This window comes from Xyrauchen texanus, chromosome 28 (genome assembly GCF_025860055.1).
Source record: "Xyrauchen texanus isolate HMW12.3.18 chromosome 28, RBS_HiC_50CHRs, whole genome shotgun sequence".
Classification (NCBI taxonomy): domain Eukaryota; kingdom Metazoa; phylum Chordata; class Actinopteri; order Cypriniformes; family Catostomidae; genus Xyrauchen; species Xyrauchen texanus.
In genome coordinates this window covers 29,919,271-29,935,056 of record NC_068303.1, presented here as the reverse complement: position 1 = coordinate 29,935,056, position 15,786 = coordinate 29,919,271, and the positions used below count along the sequence as shown (strand labels likewise).

General features: G+C 39.5%; 1 protein-coding gene across 3 annotated transcripts in view; it reads right to left on the bottom strand.

The window, feature by feature from the left end:
- The window catches only part of LOC127621600 (ras-specific guanine nucleotide-releasing factor RalGPS2-like), a 171,547-nt gene that overhangs the window by 87,372 nt on the left and 68,389 nt on the right, over window positions 1-15,786 (bottom strand). For all 3 annotated transcript variants that reach the window (XM_052095266.1, XM_052095268.1, XM_052095267.1), the window contains 3 exons: window positions 5,014-5,097; window positions 287-376; window positions 117-209 (listed from right to left, as the gene is read on the bottom strand). In XM_052095266.1, the coding sequence (XP_051951226.1) occupies window positions 117-209; window positions 287-376; window positions 5,014-5,097 (267 nt within the window). The remainder of the gene's footprint in view (window positions 1-116; window positions 210-286; window positions 377-5,013; window positions 5,098-15,786) is intronic.

Below are 15,786 nucleotides of genomic sequence, written 5' to 3'. Positions count from 1 at the left end.
AGAAATGTGGATCAGGGGTATTGGCACACTTTAAAATGTTTGGGAACCACTAGTAGTATTTCAGAAGTTTTATAACTGTGTATAGGATGTTAATAAAGAGTTAATTAAATACTCACAGCCCAAGTCTTTGTTAGTCTGAAGATTGGTGCGCTTTGCAATGCAGACACCACCGCCATCCCCGCATGTAGATTATTCATGTCACACAGTTTCTGCAGGAACAGGAGGAGGAGATCAGAGACAATCTAACAAGTACAAATCACACACATTCGGTTTGGAGTGTTTGTACCTTTGCTGTTCGGATGTAGAGACTTAACACTTCTGCTCTGATCTTTAGCGTCTGGGCATGAAGAATCTCCCTTACCACCCAGAAACTCACCTAATAGACAAGAAACAAAAACACAACATATGCACTGATAACGCACCAGCAATAGTTAAAACACAAAAAAGTAATCTTATAAAAAGCACAAAAAAAAAAAAAGGCACAAAATTCTTTGATCGTAACATGTAGGAGGGAAATGGATTGGTTTGGCAGGGACATATTTACCACTACAGTAAAATGTAAACATTATTGTCTGGCGAATCTACATATACTTTATGCACATTAGCCACATGTGAGAAGACACTGCAACCAGTGTGGTCACATGCACTTGACAGATATGTACCTATAATGGAGAGTAGAGTAAGCTAATTATCTGTGCTGTTATCACTCAGTAGTTATTTGATCATTAGAAGTTATGTCATCATCAAGCAGTGATCATCAGCAAAGTAGAAAAGAGTAGCTTCACTACTGAAGTAGCAAGAGGAGAAGAGATGGTGACGAGAAGAGACGAGAATGAAAAGAGACTAGCAGAAGTGAGGCGAGACGACAAGAGGAAAATAGAAATGAAGAGAATAGGTTATATAATTGCAGACATGGATCTTTGAAATATCACTCTTCATTTGTATAACGCTCCACCTTGTCAAACTTGTTGCCAACCTCAACCCCTCTTTCCACTTTTCTATTTGTTTTTCCAGATTTTCTCCATTTCTTTCCACCCATCTGTTAGTGTAACACACACACACACACATAGTGAGGTCATTGTTTTGTGTCTTTCCCACTGTGTGTTCCTGTGTTTGTTGTTAGATTGGATCACAGTGTCTCTTTTTCAAGCCAGAATACTTCTTATCAGTGGAAAGGATTTAATTCTGATGAGTACTGAAGAGATAAATCTGCACTGTACTGCAGACACTCCATTTCATGCATGGGTACACATTTACACCATACAACACACCTGCATTATAAACAAGAATTCCATTCAATTGTAGTACAAATCTGAGTCTCTAGTTGAGAAGAGATTGTCCCAAAACACTGTTTGAGGCTATTTCAGCTCTCATTTCATGGAAGTCAAGAAAAACAAGTAAAGTGGGACATTTTGGCTTCTGGGCAGGGAGAAAAAGTAGAAAATTATGTGTATTGAGGGAAAGAGGGTCACATATGTTTGTGTTTATAGTCGTACAGACGCTCCGTGTTTATTTATACACAATAGACAATGACATATGCATGGCAATTGAGTGAGAGCACAGCCAATAATGTTCTTATTAAACTACAGAGGAAAAATACAGATGATCAGACAACAACCGTGATGTAAACAATTGATGATCAACTAATGACTGAGTGATGACAAACTACAGATGATAAACTAACAAATAAATGATGCCATCTACTGGTGACCATCTAATGACTGAACAGTGCCAAATTTGCTGATGATCAGATAACTATGCAACGATGACAAAACTGCTAATAATCAGCTAAATTTGCAACAAAGTGAAAACTACTGATGATAATATAACTATGAACAAAATGAAAATATTAGTGATTATCAGCTTACTACTGGACATTGTCACCACTACTGATAATAAGCTAAATACTATATACAATGACAACACTGATGATAATCAGCCAACTACAGGACAATGATACCACTTCTGATGATCAGCTAACTACTGAACGATGACAACACCACCATTGATCAGCAAACTACTCAATGATGATAACACTATTGATGACCAGCTAACTACTAAATTACGACAACAATACTGATGATCAGCTAACTACTGAATGATGACAACACTATTGATGATCAGTTAACTACTGACAATGTTACTCATGATCAGCCAACTACTGGACAATGACAACACTAGTGATGATCAGCTAACTACTAAATGATGACAACACTACTGATGATGAGCCAACTACTGGACAATGACAACATTTCTGATAATCAGTCAACTACTGGACAATGACAACAATAGTGATGATCAGCCAACTACTGGACAATGACAACAATAGTAATGATCAGCAAAATACTAAACAATGAAAACACTACTTATGAACAGTTAACTACTGAACGATGACTAGACTACTGATGATCAGCTAACTACTAAATGATGACAACACTACTGATGATCAGCCAACTACTGGACAAGAACAACACTATTGATGACCAGTTAATTACTAAACGATGACAACATTTCTGATAATCAGCCAACTACTGGACAATGACAACAATACTGATGATCAGACAACCACTGGACAATGACAACAATACTGATGATCAGCCAACTACTGGACAATGACAACAATACTGATGATCAGCCAACCACTGGACAATGACAACAATATTGATGATCAGCCAACTACTGGACAATGACAACATACTGATGATCAGCCAACTACTGGACAATGACAACAATACTGATGATCAGCCAACTACTGGACAATGACAACAATACTGATGATCAGCCAACTACTGGACAATGACAACAATACTGATGATCAGCCAACCACTGGACAATGACAACAATACTGATGATCAGCCAACTACTGGACAACGGCAATACTGATGATCAGCCAACTACTGGACAATGACATCAATACTGATGATCAGCCAACTACTGGACAATGACAACAATACTGATGATCAGCCAACCACTGGACAATGACAACAATACTGATGATCAGCCAACCACTGGACAACGGCAATACTGATGATCAGCCAACTACTGGACAATGACAACAATACTGATGATCAGCAAACTACTAAACAAAGACAACTCTAATGATGACCAGCTATTGGAATATGACACTACTGATGACCAGCTGACAACTGAATGATGGCAAGAATATTGATGAACAGCTAATTACTCATCTATGACAAAACTTCTGATGATACACAAAGCCACACCCCTCTAGTCTTATAACACACACAATGGTGCGCGGCTATCCTTATGAGGGCTCTCCATTGACATATTGATTTTTATACTGTATGAACTACAGATTATATCCCCTAAACCTAACAAAAATGTTCTGCATTTTAAATTAATAAAACAAAATAAACATAGTTTAGTATGTTTCTTAAACAATTTGAACTATGGCGACACTAGAAATGTCATCATAAACAACATTTATATCATAATACCCTTGTAATCCCCAGTTTGTAACCTAAAAAAAGTCGTTGTAAACCACCCAAACCCGCCCACACACACAGTATTGTTGGCTGCTGGTGTGGACAAGGTGACTCCCTCCCTGGCGGAGTCAGATTTTAATGACAATAAAATGTGCAGAATGACACTTCTAGATCCAGCTAATGTTAAAGTCTATCAATAACTTTTTTTTTTCCTCGCCTTTCCAAGCATCATCCTTCAGAAAGTACATTTGAGCTGGCAGGCGAGTGTGTGTGTGGGGGTTCTCAAACAGGCGTTTGAGCCATTTTGAGGATGCATATTTATAAAAGTTTCCACAGAACACAAATTCCTTACTGACATCCTCATAGTTATTACAGAGCACTGGCCATATTGTCAGGGGAGTCTGTGTTTTTGTGAGTGTGCATAGGTCATAAGGAGCAGAAAACGTCTGCATTGCTGACAAGCTTCAGGTATCCAACAGTCATTTCCTTCTGATTAAACACTGTCAGCTTCTGCCAATTACGAAACAAGGATTGCACAAAAAAGTTATACACACTCAGTGGGGGCATCATATTTCTTCAAAGGCAAAATGGATGAAATCAAAGTTACTTTACCCCAGTGTGTGTCCAACAGCTCTGCTGAGATCCTTGCTCAGACCTCACCGCTGATAACCACATTACCTGCTCTCACTACATCCATAATATTAGATCTAGTTCATTCTTTCCCACTTGCCATGTAATGTCCCAATCAATTGATTCTGACATACAATCAGGTTTACACAACACGGTTCGCTACGTTAACATGAAGGGTCCAAATTCCATGAACATAAGCCTGACAGTGACATCATTTTCCAATCTAGGCAATCCAAGCCAATAAAACTAAGTGATTTAAGCCAGAAATGTACTCTATGCAAGTACACATACACAGATGCAAATGCTTTGCCAATGCTTTAAAAGCATGTGATTCCGTTGTACATTAGAACTGGGCATTCTTGTATACTGCAGGAGTAACAAACCTCAGTACTTTACACACTACTGATGATTACCTTCAAATGTCACTGACATTAGTAGTTACAGTTGTGTTCATCTCAGGTAGCTAGTTTTACACATGTTCAAAGTTTAACTACTTTAGGTTAACAAATTTGTTTAGCAAGTTTCTCTTCCAACTGTTGCTTCACATTGACAGCAGTTGATCTGAAAGAGAAACGTGACTGGAAAAGACAGTTTAAACTAATGTCTGCTATATAGCCCCTTGCAGCAGTACTGACAATGCAATGCAATACACAGCGTTTGCGCTGGGCACAATAACATATGTTTTAACCCTCTACCCTCCAAGGAGGTCTGATTGGCTTTCACTACTCATGGGGTAACAACAACAAAGGTAAGGTCGGAGCAATGTAGCAGTAGTTACTGCATGTGATTTAGACACATAAAGCAGTGGTGCTTATGTGGGAGATGCATTGAATGGAATCATGATACCATTGCCGCCTTCTCATGCCAATATTTTTTGTTTCTTTCTATTGCCTGTGTCAGTAAAAATGGCAAAAATATTGCTGTGTCTGTATTTTACCTGGTTGAATCGTCGTGTGAAGGCCACAGCGTTTGGTGCTGAACTGTGCTTCTCCTTTTTATTCCAGCCACAACTAGAGAGCTCCTGAAAAAAAAACAAAAAAAAAAACATATATAGTCACAAAAACAAAGCGAGGAAATGTTCCAGTGACCACATAAGTGAAGACCAACTGGTTTGTGATAGGAGGAAATGGACAGAAACAATCAAGTCAGCCATAAATGGACTGAGCACAACCGGTTCACAGAGTGCCAAAAGAAGTGATGGGCACTCGGACTAATTACTCAAGTACTCGTCGAGAACTCAAGGGGCAATTAAATGTTCATACTGTATATATAAAAACATCTCTGACAAACGTCTATGGCTGCTGCATTGCATCTTGTTGTTCCAGTGTATCGTCTATTCAATATATAGGCTGTTATAAAATAGCATGTTATAAAATGAACAAAAGATTGCATAATCAAAATATAATGCATCATATTTGTCATTATGTGAGGATTCGCTGCCCAACTCAATGAAAGAATGTGCACAACGCACGTCTGTCTGTTCTTCCTTTAGGTTACCGTATTAATCTTAGTAAGTGCGCACCAGATTTAGTTTTTTCTTGTGTCTGTCTGAACAGTATATTTTCAAATAATAACATAATATGCCATAACCATTGCGTTTTAATATGAGTGTTAAGTTGAAGTTCAGTTTTGAAGATGCTGCATTGTGTTCCATTTAACTGTGCTCTGTCTAGTTGTTTGAAACACTCGCCTGCACACTGCCACACGAGCCTGGTGTGTATGTGTCCAAATGTTCACTCTTGTGAGAAAAGCTGCAATGCTCTGTATTGTTGTTGCTATGATTCATGAAGCGTACCATTCAACTCAGTGAGTCTGAATTTCCACCTTTCAACTGAGGAAAGTGCAATGAAAGTGCAAGTCCTCGAGTACTCGTGTCCATCCCAATTTGATCCGTCGACTAGTGAGGTTGGCTTTTTTTAGTGTCAAGTTATGCTCCGGATAGCCATTTTTAAACACACGGACATGGCTTAGTTAAACACCACCCTTATAAATGCAGCCCATCAGAATTAGATTAACCCGAAACAATCCTAATGATACAGGACTTCTTTAAGAGAGATTAGTCAATTACCTGCTCAGGCAACCCACTGACTTGTGGGTTTTGAAAATTTCGATTTTCACATCCAAGTAAATCGACTCAGGACACCCAAGTCCCACAGATGGGGCGGAGATCTCTTATGGCCACTGACCCCTAGAAAGCAGTGGTTGGGGCTTCTGATAATGTAAGAGTTCAAAACCTTCTCTGTCTGTCACACACACTTTTTCACTCGGTTATTTTGCATTTAAACACTGGAGTTAACTGCCAATCGCGATGAACTCGCTGACTCGCTTCCACTGATTGACTAAACAATGGTAATGCATTTAAAATAATAGTACTAACACAGTGGGGCTCAACGGGAAGGATTTTTTTCTACTAGCCCAGTCGGGCCAGTGCTTCAGACTTCTACTGGCCCTGCCAAAATTTTCACTAGCCCCAACACAAAAATTATAAATTGCTGTTTTTACCATCATGGATTTAAAAAAAAGGGTCCGAAGATAATTAATTTGTACATACAGTGAGGAAAATAAGTATTTGAACACCCTGCTATTTTCCAGTTTTGCTATTTTAAGTTCTCCCACTTGGAAATCATGGAGGGGTCTGAAATTGTCATCGTAGGTGCATGTCCACTGTGAGAGACATAAATCACAATGTATGACTTTTTAACTATTTATTTGTATGATACAGCTGCAAATAAGTATTTGAACACCTGTCTATCAGCTAGAATTCTGACCCTCAAAGACCTGTTAGTCTGCCTTTAAAATGTCCACCTCCACTCCATTTATTATCCTAAATTAGATGCACCTGTTTGAGGTCATTAGCTGCATAAAGACACCTGTCCACCCCATACAATCAGTAAGAATCCAACTACTAACATGGCCAAGACCAAAGAGCTGTCCAAAGACACTAGAGACAAAATTGAACACCTCCACAAGGCTGGAAAGGGCTACGGGAAATTGCCAAGCAGCTTGGTGAAAAAAGGTCCACTGTTGGAGCAATCATTAGAAAATGGAAGAAGCTAAACATGACTGTCAATCTCCCTCGGACTGGGGCTCCATGCAAGATCTCACCTCGTGGGGTCTCAATGATCCTAAGAAAGGTGAGAAATCAGCCCAGAACTACACGGGAGGAGCTGGTCAATGACCTGAAAAGAGCTGGGACCACCGTTTCCAAGGTTACTGTTGGTAATACACTAAGACGTCATGGTTTGAAATCATGCATGGCACGGAAGGTTCCTCTGCTTAAACCAGCACATGTCAAGGCCCGTCTTAAGTTTGCCAATGACCATTTGGATGATCCAGAGGAGTCATGGGAGAAAGTTATGTGGTCAGATGAGACCAAAATAGAACTTTTTGGTCATAATTCCACTAACCGTGTTTGGAGGAAGAAGAATGATGAGTACCATCCCAAGAACACCATCCCTACTGTGAAGCATGGGGATGGTAGCATCATGCTTTGGGGGTGTTTTTCTGCACATGGGACAGGGCTGACTGCACTGTATTAAGGAGAGGATGACCGGGGCCATGTATTGCGAGATTTTGGGGAACAACCTCCTTCCCTCAGTTAGAGCATTGAAGATGGGTCGAGGCTGGGTCTTCCAACATGACAATGACCCGAAGCACACAGCCAGGATAACCAAGGAGTGGCTCTGTAAGAAGCATATCAAGGTTCTGGCGTGGCCTAGCCAGTCTCCAGACCTAAACCCAATAGAGGATCTTTGGAGGGAGCTCAAACTCTGTGTTTCTCAGCGACAGCCCAGAAACCTGACTGATCTAGAGAAGATCTGTGTGGAGGAGTGGGCCAAAATCCCTCCTGCAGTGTGAGCAAACCTGGTGAAAAACTACAGGAAACGTTTGACCTCTGTAATTGCAAACAAAGGCTACTGTACCAAATATTAACATTGATTTTCTCAGGTGTTCAAATACTTATTTGCAGCTGTATCATACAAATAAATAGTTAAAAAATCATACATTGTGATTTCTGGATTTTGTTTTTTAGATTATGTCTCTCACAGTGGACATGCACCTACGATGACAATTTCAGACCCTTCCATGATTTCCAAGTGGGAGAACTTGCAAAATAGCAGGGTGTTCAAATACTTATTTTCCTCACTGTATATTATGTTTTTAAGACAATGCCCCCCCCCAAACTGAATCCTATTAATAATTTGCAAGATATGATTTATGCCTTATGTAATCCCATATAAGCGCTTTACAGATATAAATTCATAAATACATCATATTAACCTCAGCCGTCCTTCCATTTACACGTGTTTTTAAGCAAAGAGTTCTTTTGTGCAGATGATGGGTTTTTGGTCACCCATTTAGTCATGCAACCTTTGGCCATGTGTAGTGTATTTCACACACAGGACAAAGATTTAATCACTGAGTTAAAGATGTGATTATTGGCTGAATGTAATAAACATGAATCCCTGAGAAGAGACTTGCTACCAAATTGGTTGTGACTTGTAATATACATTAGGGAGATATTTGGCCTGATCTGTGAATTAAGAATGTGTATATAACATGAAATCAGACAACCTAAAGACCAATACAGCCTGATGCACAAAAACTCCTGTATGGTCCAGAAATGAGAAATGTAACTGGTGTTTCATGAGGATTATATGAAGTAAACTGTTTTGAATATTCATCTTCACCCTGCAGCAAAACAGCTCTGATAATAATAGCCTAATAGCCATAGTGATCTTGCTTTTCATATCAAACAGCATTATAATATCGAATTATTACGTTTTGAAACTAACCTAATTAAATATATACTTACATTTTGGATATTGAGCATCTCGTGATTTCCAGACACGTTTATAACTGGGGTTTAACAAAGTTAAATCTCTAAAGGCGAATTAATGAGAGAATAACAGGGTTCAAAACAGCGTTAATATGAATGCAAACTTTAATACAATGAAAAAGACTCTATTAGCGTAACATAAATCTATATAAATAAATAAAAATGTCCAATATTCTTTTGAATGTCTTGAGTGTACCTTCATTTACTATTACTATTATTTTGAATGGCCATGGAAAATGAAGCAGTGTGATAACAAATTTACCTAGTCGCAAAAAGTAGTCTGTTAATTTACCTGATGAACATTCACCTGAACTTTTATGCTTCACAGAGCTAATGTGTGCTTCTTAATCACTTGCACCTTTATTAGCAACTGACTATAAGTGCCAGCTTTACATGTCATACATTCTGCTTCACACACATCTCACACAATGAAGTATTAGACCAGATGCACATCATAATGCAACTAAAGCCGAATCCCGGACATTTTTGCAAATGTAGAAATTCCAGCCAGACGCTTTAAGGTCCGAAAAAGAGGACATGTCCAGGAAAAAGAGGGCGTATGGTCACCCTAGCTTTTCACCAACATGTAAAAAAGGGTTAGGGTTTTATTTTGTGGGGATTTTGCGCACTGTGAACACGGAATGTGCAGGTTGCTGCAAGTGTGAGCTCTCTCACACTGGCCCCTGGCCATTGAGCAGTCCTTATTGTCAAGCCCTGCCCATATACACACACCGGACAGAAAGCGGGGCAGAGTAACCGGGTCATCCCATAACATCGCCGGATTGAACGGCAGCTGGGTGTGCTGGGGATCTAGCACAAGATGTAATATTCTGATAACTAGTAAGCGTAACGATGAATGAATGAACATAACATTTATATAGCACTATTCTGACACTACACTCAAAGCGCTTCGCAAAGTGAACAGGGGACTCTGCTCAACCACCACCAGTTTGCAGCATCAACCTTAATGATGCGATGGCAGCCGCACACCAGCTATTGGTGGAGAGGAAACAGTAGAGTGATTCAGCCAATTGAAGAATGGGGATTATTAGGAGGCCATGATTGATAAGGGCCAATGGGGGAATTTAACCAGGACACCAGGGTTACACCCCAACACTTTATGAGAATTTGTTCATGCCCAAAAGGGTTTACAAGCAGGGGGGGATCACCAAACTAGATCACACAGCCTTAAAGCCCAGGGCACCCCCTGGCAGTCAAGGGCCCTCTGGTAGTCAAGGGCCCCTGGGCACTGGCCCCATTGGCCCAGTCGGTAATCCATCCCTGCCTGGGAGGCTCATTGTATATACGTTTTGGGAGAGGTAAACCCACAAATCTTATTTATAGATGTCAATGAACAATAAACTGGGAAAGTAAAAATGAATTTTGACATTTAAAAAAAAGTTTACCTTTAAAAAAAATGACCTTTAACAATATGTAACGATAGTTGGAATTGCTCTAGTGGATAAGCATTAATCATGCTAATCTCCAAGGCACGAACATGAAAACTCAACTTTGATTGTTCCGTTGTGTAAGAAATCATCTTTTAGTTTCAACATCACAGCTGCCATGACAGAATGATAGACGGCATTTCAGCCATGCTAGGAAATGTACATTTGGAACCTCCGAACCATAATTATGCAATCGAAAATGTTATGCAATTACGTTAAGCACCCTGACATTTTCCAGCTGAGAATCCATTTAAAATGAGCAGTTAGCGCCATTAAAGCAAAAACAAATCCACGCATTTAACCACACAGAGGGATTTAATTCCCGTCAGCTGTCAGTAATGGGATGTGAATTGAGATATTTCCCTGATGGGACTTTAAGAAGAACCCACAGTTGAATAACTGTTATGAAATTAACGATCATAACACATTGATCAGGTTTGACGTGATCTTATTAATGCATACGCAAAGAATGACTTAATTTGGTCCATCAGGAACGTACCTTAAACCCAGCACCCACATAAACACAAGTTCTCATGAGGTCACATTACCACACAGAGCGACTTAATGAGTTAGTAACTTGCGGAGGATGGAGGCAGGAGCTTAGCAACATACACAAACACAGATGTGAGTTGATGGGCCAACATACACAAAGACATATAACTCCAACAAAATCAAAACATACCAATGAGATCAGTCCAGCTGAATTAATTTCTACATATGAAACATATCTGCAAATTCTACCTCATTAAAGGAACAGGTGAAAAATTACCAATTGAGGTGCAGTGAAACAAGGTTTAAAATAACTGATTTCCATTCTCAGACTCTCTAAGTGAGGTAATGTATTTCTAAGGTAGTGCCGAGCTAAACAACTGCTTTTATGTAATTTAATCATATGCAATTGGTCCAGCTGGCAGACCTTCAATGTTAACATTGGGTTATTCAAACAGTTACAAGACAACCATATCCTACAAATGGAGGTGGTGCAGCCCAATGATTGAAAATTTGATTTCACTGTTTTCCAAAACTATGTGGATATGGAGAGTCATAGAGAGTGACTCGGAGACTAGGAGAGTAGGGGTGTGCAGGTCTTCGCCAGTCTGTTGGATGTTTAATTAATAAGACTTTATGAAATTTTGTTGGAGGCACTGAATATGAGATATCCTTAAGCACAAAACTGTAAAAGTAGAATTGTTACTCTTGTGCCACTAAGCTAATGCACCATGTGTTAATGCTTGGTGTGTTTGCACCAACTGTGGTGTGTTTCTGTCTTTTATATTCCTTTCTTTCAATCTCTTTAATGTCCTCTGAAAGGCATTGACTGTTGTGTGTGTGTGTGTGTGTGTGTGTGTGTGTGTGTGTGTGTGTGTGTGTGTGTGTGTGTGTGTGCGTGCCTAAGCATAAACACCTATTTAAACAGAACAGAACAATCTGTCATGCCCTAAAAAAGACAATCAATTGCCATGTTGAAGAAGATTGACCTGCATTTTCAAAATCACAAAATGTCTCCAGACTTAGAAAACAAACATGGCCACAGGGTCTGGAGGTATCCATGGAAACCAATTAGCCAGTAGGGAATCATGGGTAAGTAATGGAGCAAATGTTTGGCATGAGTGATAATGATTAGTTTAGTCTGATGTCAGATTTTGATGTCTCTATTCCATGATATGCTACTAATTCACACCTAATTTAATAGAAGCAGCCTTTATTTTTGTCACACATTATACCTTTGCACATATACAGTGAAATTCTTTTTTCCTGAAGGGTGAGGGTCAAAATCCCTTGGCTCTTCAGATATATCAATACATATATATATATATCCTTTTATATCAATATCTATCTGTATTCTGTTGCTTAACTTCTTTAATAAAGTGATGAATTAACTATATGCATGATCACATAATCAATTCTATTTTCTTATGCATAATAAAAATATACTTTGAATCATATGTGTGTTGAATGTTAATTAGTCTCTTTTAGGAACATTCCAGAGTCTCTCTGTCCTGCACGTCGGCTGAAGGTCTTTTGGGGATAAGCTTATTTGTGACGCTCTCCAGCCTCTCAGGGGAGGGGGTCAGGGGGAATGCGTTAAACATGTGTTCCAGATGTATTCTGTGTTTGATTGTTACCTTTCCATGACTAATTATATGGTTTAAAGTCCTATGCAATACTACCTGAATAGTAGAACTGTGATTTTCTCTTATTATTTCTTTAGGGAAGAAATGTATGTTATTTCTTTAGGGAAGACATGTATGTTATTTCAACCCTCTCCTCTGCCCGAGGAGTGAATATTTTATCTCTCTGTTTTGGTTCAAATGGCCTGATAATGTGTGCTCTGGCTCTCTTGTGCCCAGAGAAGAACTGTCGTTCGTCAGTGTTTTGTGTGTGCGTTTGACCTTCTACCCAGTTTTTGAACCCAGGGATGCACACCAGGCCGACTCGAAGACGCCCCGCGACCATCTGCGAGGTCACTTCAGATGTAAATCTCGGGCTCGGACGACAAGTGCGCTGATTAATGTTGATAGGCCGCATAGCTGTCTATATGTTGTGACTGTATGTTCTTTTAGCCAATCAGGAGTAAAATAATGGAATGTACGTCCTTGCAAATGGTATCATTGATGTAAGATTTTGTGTAAGGTACGAGTTGGCTTTCGATCTCCTCGTGAGACTTTGCCGCTGGCTCTACCAATTTCACTGCAGACTATACTTCAGTAAATTTTTGACTCTTTTAATTGAACTCCTCGACTCCTGGTTTTCTTTCTCCATATCTTGTCCGGGTCATAACTGTTATACCCCTAACATTCCCAAATATCCTAGCTAAGCTGGGGTCAGAGCGCAGGGTCAGCCATGATACGGTGCCCCTGGAGCAGATAGGGTCAAGGGCCTTGCTCAATGGCCCAACAGTGGCATCTTGGCAGCGCCTTAACCACTGAGCCACCACTGACCCTACTTTACTGAATCTTTATATCAGTACCATGTCTCGAAACCTGGAGCTGGAAATCAGAGAAAGAATTAGAGTTGACAAGATGTGGATGGTTTCCATTCAGTAATATATGGACTCTAATATACAATCAACAAGCACATTATTAGAAACAGCTGTACACCTACTTATTCATGCAATTATCTAATCAGCCAGTGGTGTGGCTGCAGTGGTTTCACATCAACCATCAGAATGGGGTAAAAAATTTGATCTCCATGTTTTCAGCCATGGTATGGTTATTGGTGCCAGATGGGCTGGTTTGAGTATTTCTGTAACTGCTGATCTCCTGGGATTTTCATGCATAACAGTCTCTAGAGTTTCTTCAGAATGGTGAAAAAAAAAGTGATCATCATTTCTGTAGACAGAAACGCCTTGTTGATGAGAGAGGTCAACAGAGAATGGCCAGACTGGTTCGAACTGACAGGAAGTCTACGGTAACTCAGAAAACCATTCTGTACAATTTTCGTGAGCAGAATAGCATCTCAGAATGCACAACACATCGGATCTTGAGGCAGATGGCCTACAACAGCAGAAGACCATGTCCACAGTGTTCCTAATAAAGTGCACAGAAAGTATATTTTTAGGGCGGCACTCATATATAGATGGCCTCAAAACTAACAGACACAACAACAAACAGCCAGAAAACCCCAATTTTGTTTTCAAATAATAAAACTTCTTAAGTTGTTCAGGTTGACTAACACCACCTATCCTACAAGCTCAGGCCAGACAACTACTAAGAACATACAATACACTTCCAGACAAACAAATAACTCCTGCATGTGTGTGTGTCTAAAACTGACCCTCATTTGAACATAATAAATCAAACAACACATAAATTTTCCCAGAAATTGTTCCAAGGATCTTTTTTTCTCTCTCTCTTCTGCATAAGAGGTTTCGCCTTGTAAAAACAGCACAAGAGGGAAAATGTACATGCCATATGTACTGTCCATTAATCTGAATCTCTGTATGGAGTCTGTATCAGACGGTTCAGTCAGTCTGTTCTCTGCCAAGAAAATGTAACACAAACCACATGAATGTATCAAGAATAGAGAAGACAGGGGGGACTTAACTGGGGAAGAGATCTTGGGTCCAAACTGTCTGTGTTGCACAACCAAACATACATAGAAAGTATCTAAATACAAATGCATTATTGGGGAGTAACTAACTAAAAGGATCAATGGTAACTTAATTACATTTTTCAGTAGCATGACAGTAGCTCAGTGTTTTAATATAGTGTAGCTATTCCAGTGATAATCAGGGCATGTGAGTGGAGCGGTGATAATTCCACCTGAGCGCAAGAGCGCCTTTTTGAAGATTCCGTTCGCTCGGGCCGCTCAGTGCCGCTCGCTCAACCCAGAACGTGCTTTGTGATGTGCTGGTTTGGGAATCTGCAAAATAAGCAATAGGCCTGAGGTTTTGGAGCACTAACATTGTTATAGTGAAGTTGCAAACCTTATAGCCTAAACAAATGCAAAGTATAAATCAAAGTTAAGAATGAGGAAATCGAAAGGGAGTGTGGAAAGACCATGGAAATAGCAAATATGCCTTTTGTAATCCTACGTGTCACATTGCCAGAGAGCGCAAGGATGTGCTACACGAACATGGTAGAGCAACAAAAGGTGAGCTAGTAGGCTACACTACTATTCGATAATAAATTAATATATAAGTAAGGTATCTTGTTGTTTTGCCATCAGGTCAGTGCAGCTGCCAGAAAGATGAAGGCACGGTTCTGCAGGGTTGCGAACATTAGAGCACACTCAATTGAATATGTAAGCTTAATAATATTGTATATTGGCAAAGCATTTTTTTCTTGAATCCCCACAGACACACACAAACTCATAAACATGTATGATCTTGCAGATCAGAGATTCTGCTTTCATGCCTCTATTGTACAACTGAGCATTTGACTGGTAAAGATTTCTGCTTTCGCATAGAGAATTTCATCTCACATAATCGACCGACTGTTGCTTTCAATTTCTGCTTTGGTATAAAGTGCCACATAACTGCTGGTCAGTTTCCCAAAGCCAAATCCGCACCTTAACATATGTTAATTGTGAGTTTCCGTTCCAACTCACAAGTTTGATCACTTGTAAAGGCGTGTTCATTGACTTGTTTCAAGTAAATAAATGTAATTTAGATCTGAAAATTTTTTAAGGCACTATTTGAAGATGTTCAATGACATTTGTGCAAACAGAAAAATATTTGACTTATTACAAATCATAAGTAAGTTCTGGTAGACCCGATTATCTAACAACAGTTGTAAACCAGTCCAAAATAAACAGCGAGATTTTATATTCAAAAACACAACAATACAATCACATAACTTCTGATGTGTACGTTACTAATCATTTGATAATTTAATAAATGTCGGCCTATAATCTATATTCACCCAGAGGGGCACTTTAGACCATGTGGGCAAAGGGGCAGTTGCTTGGGCCACTGTAG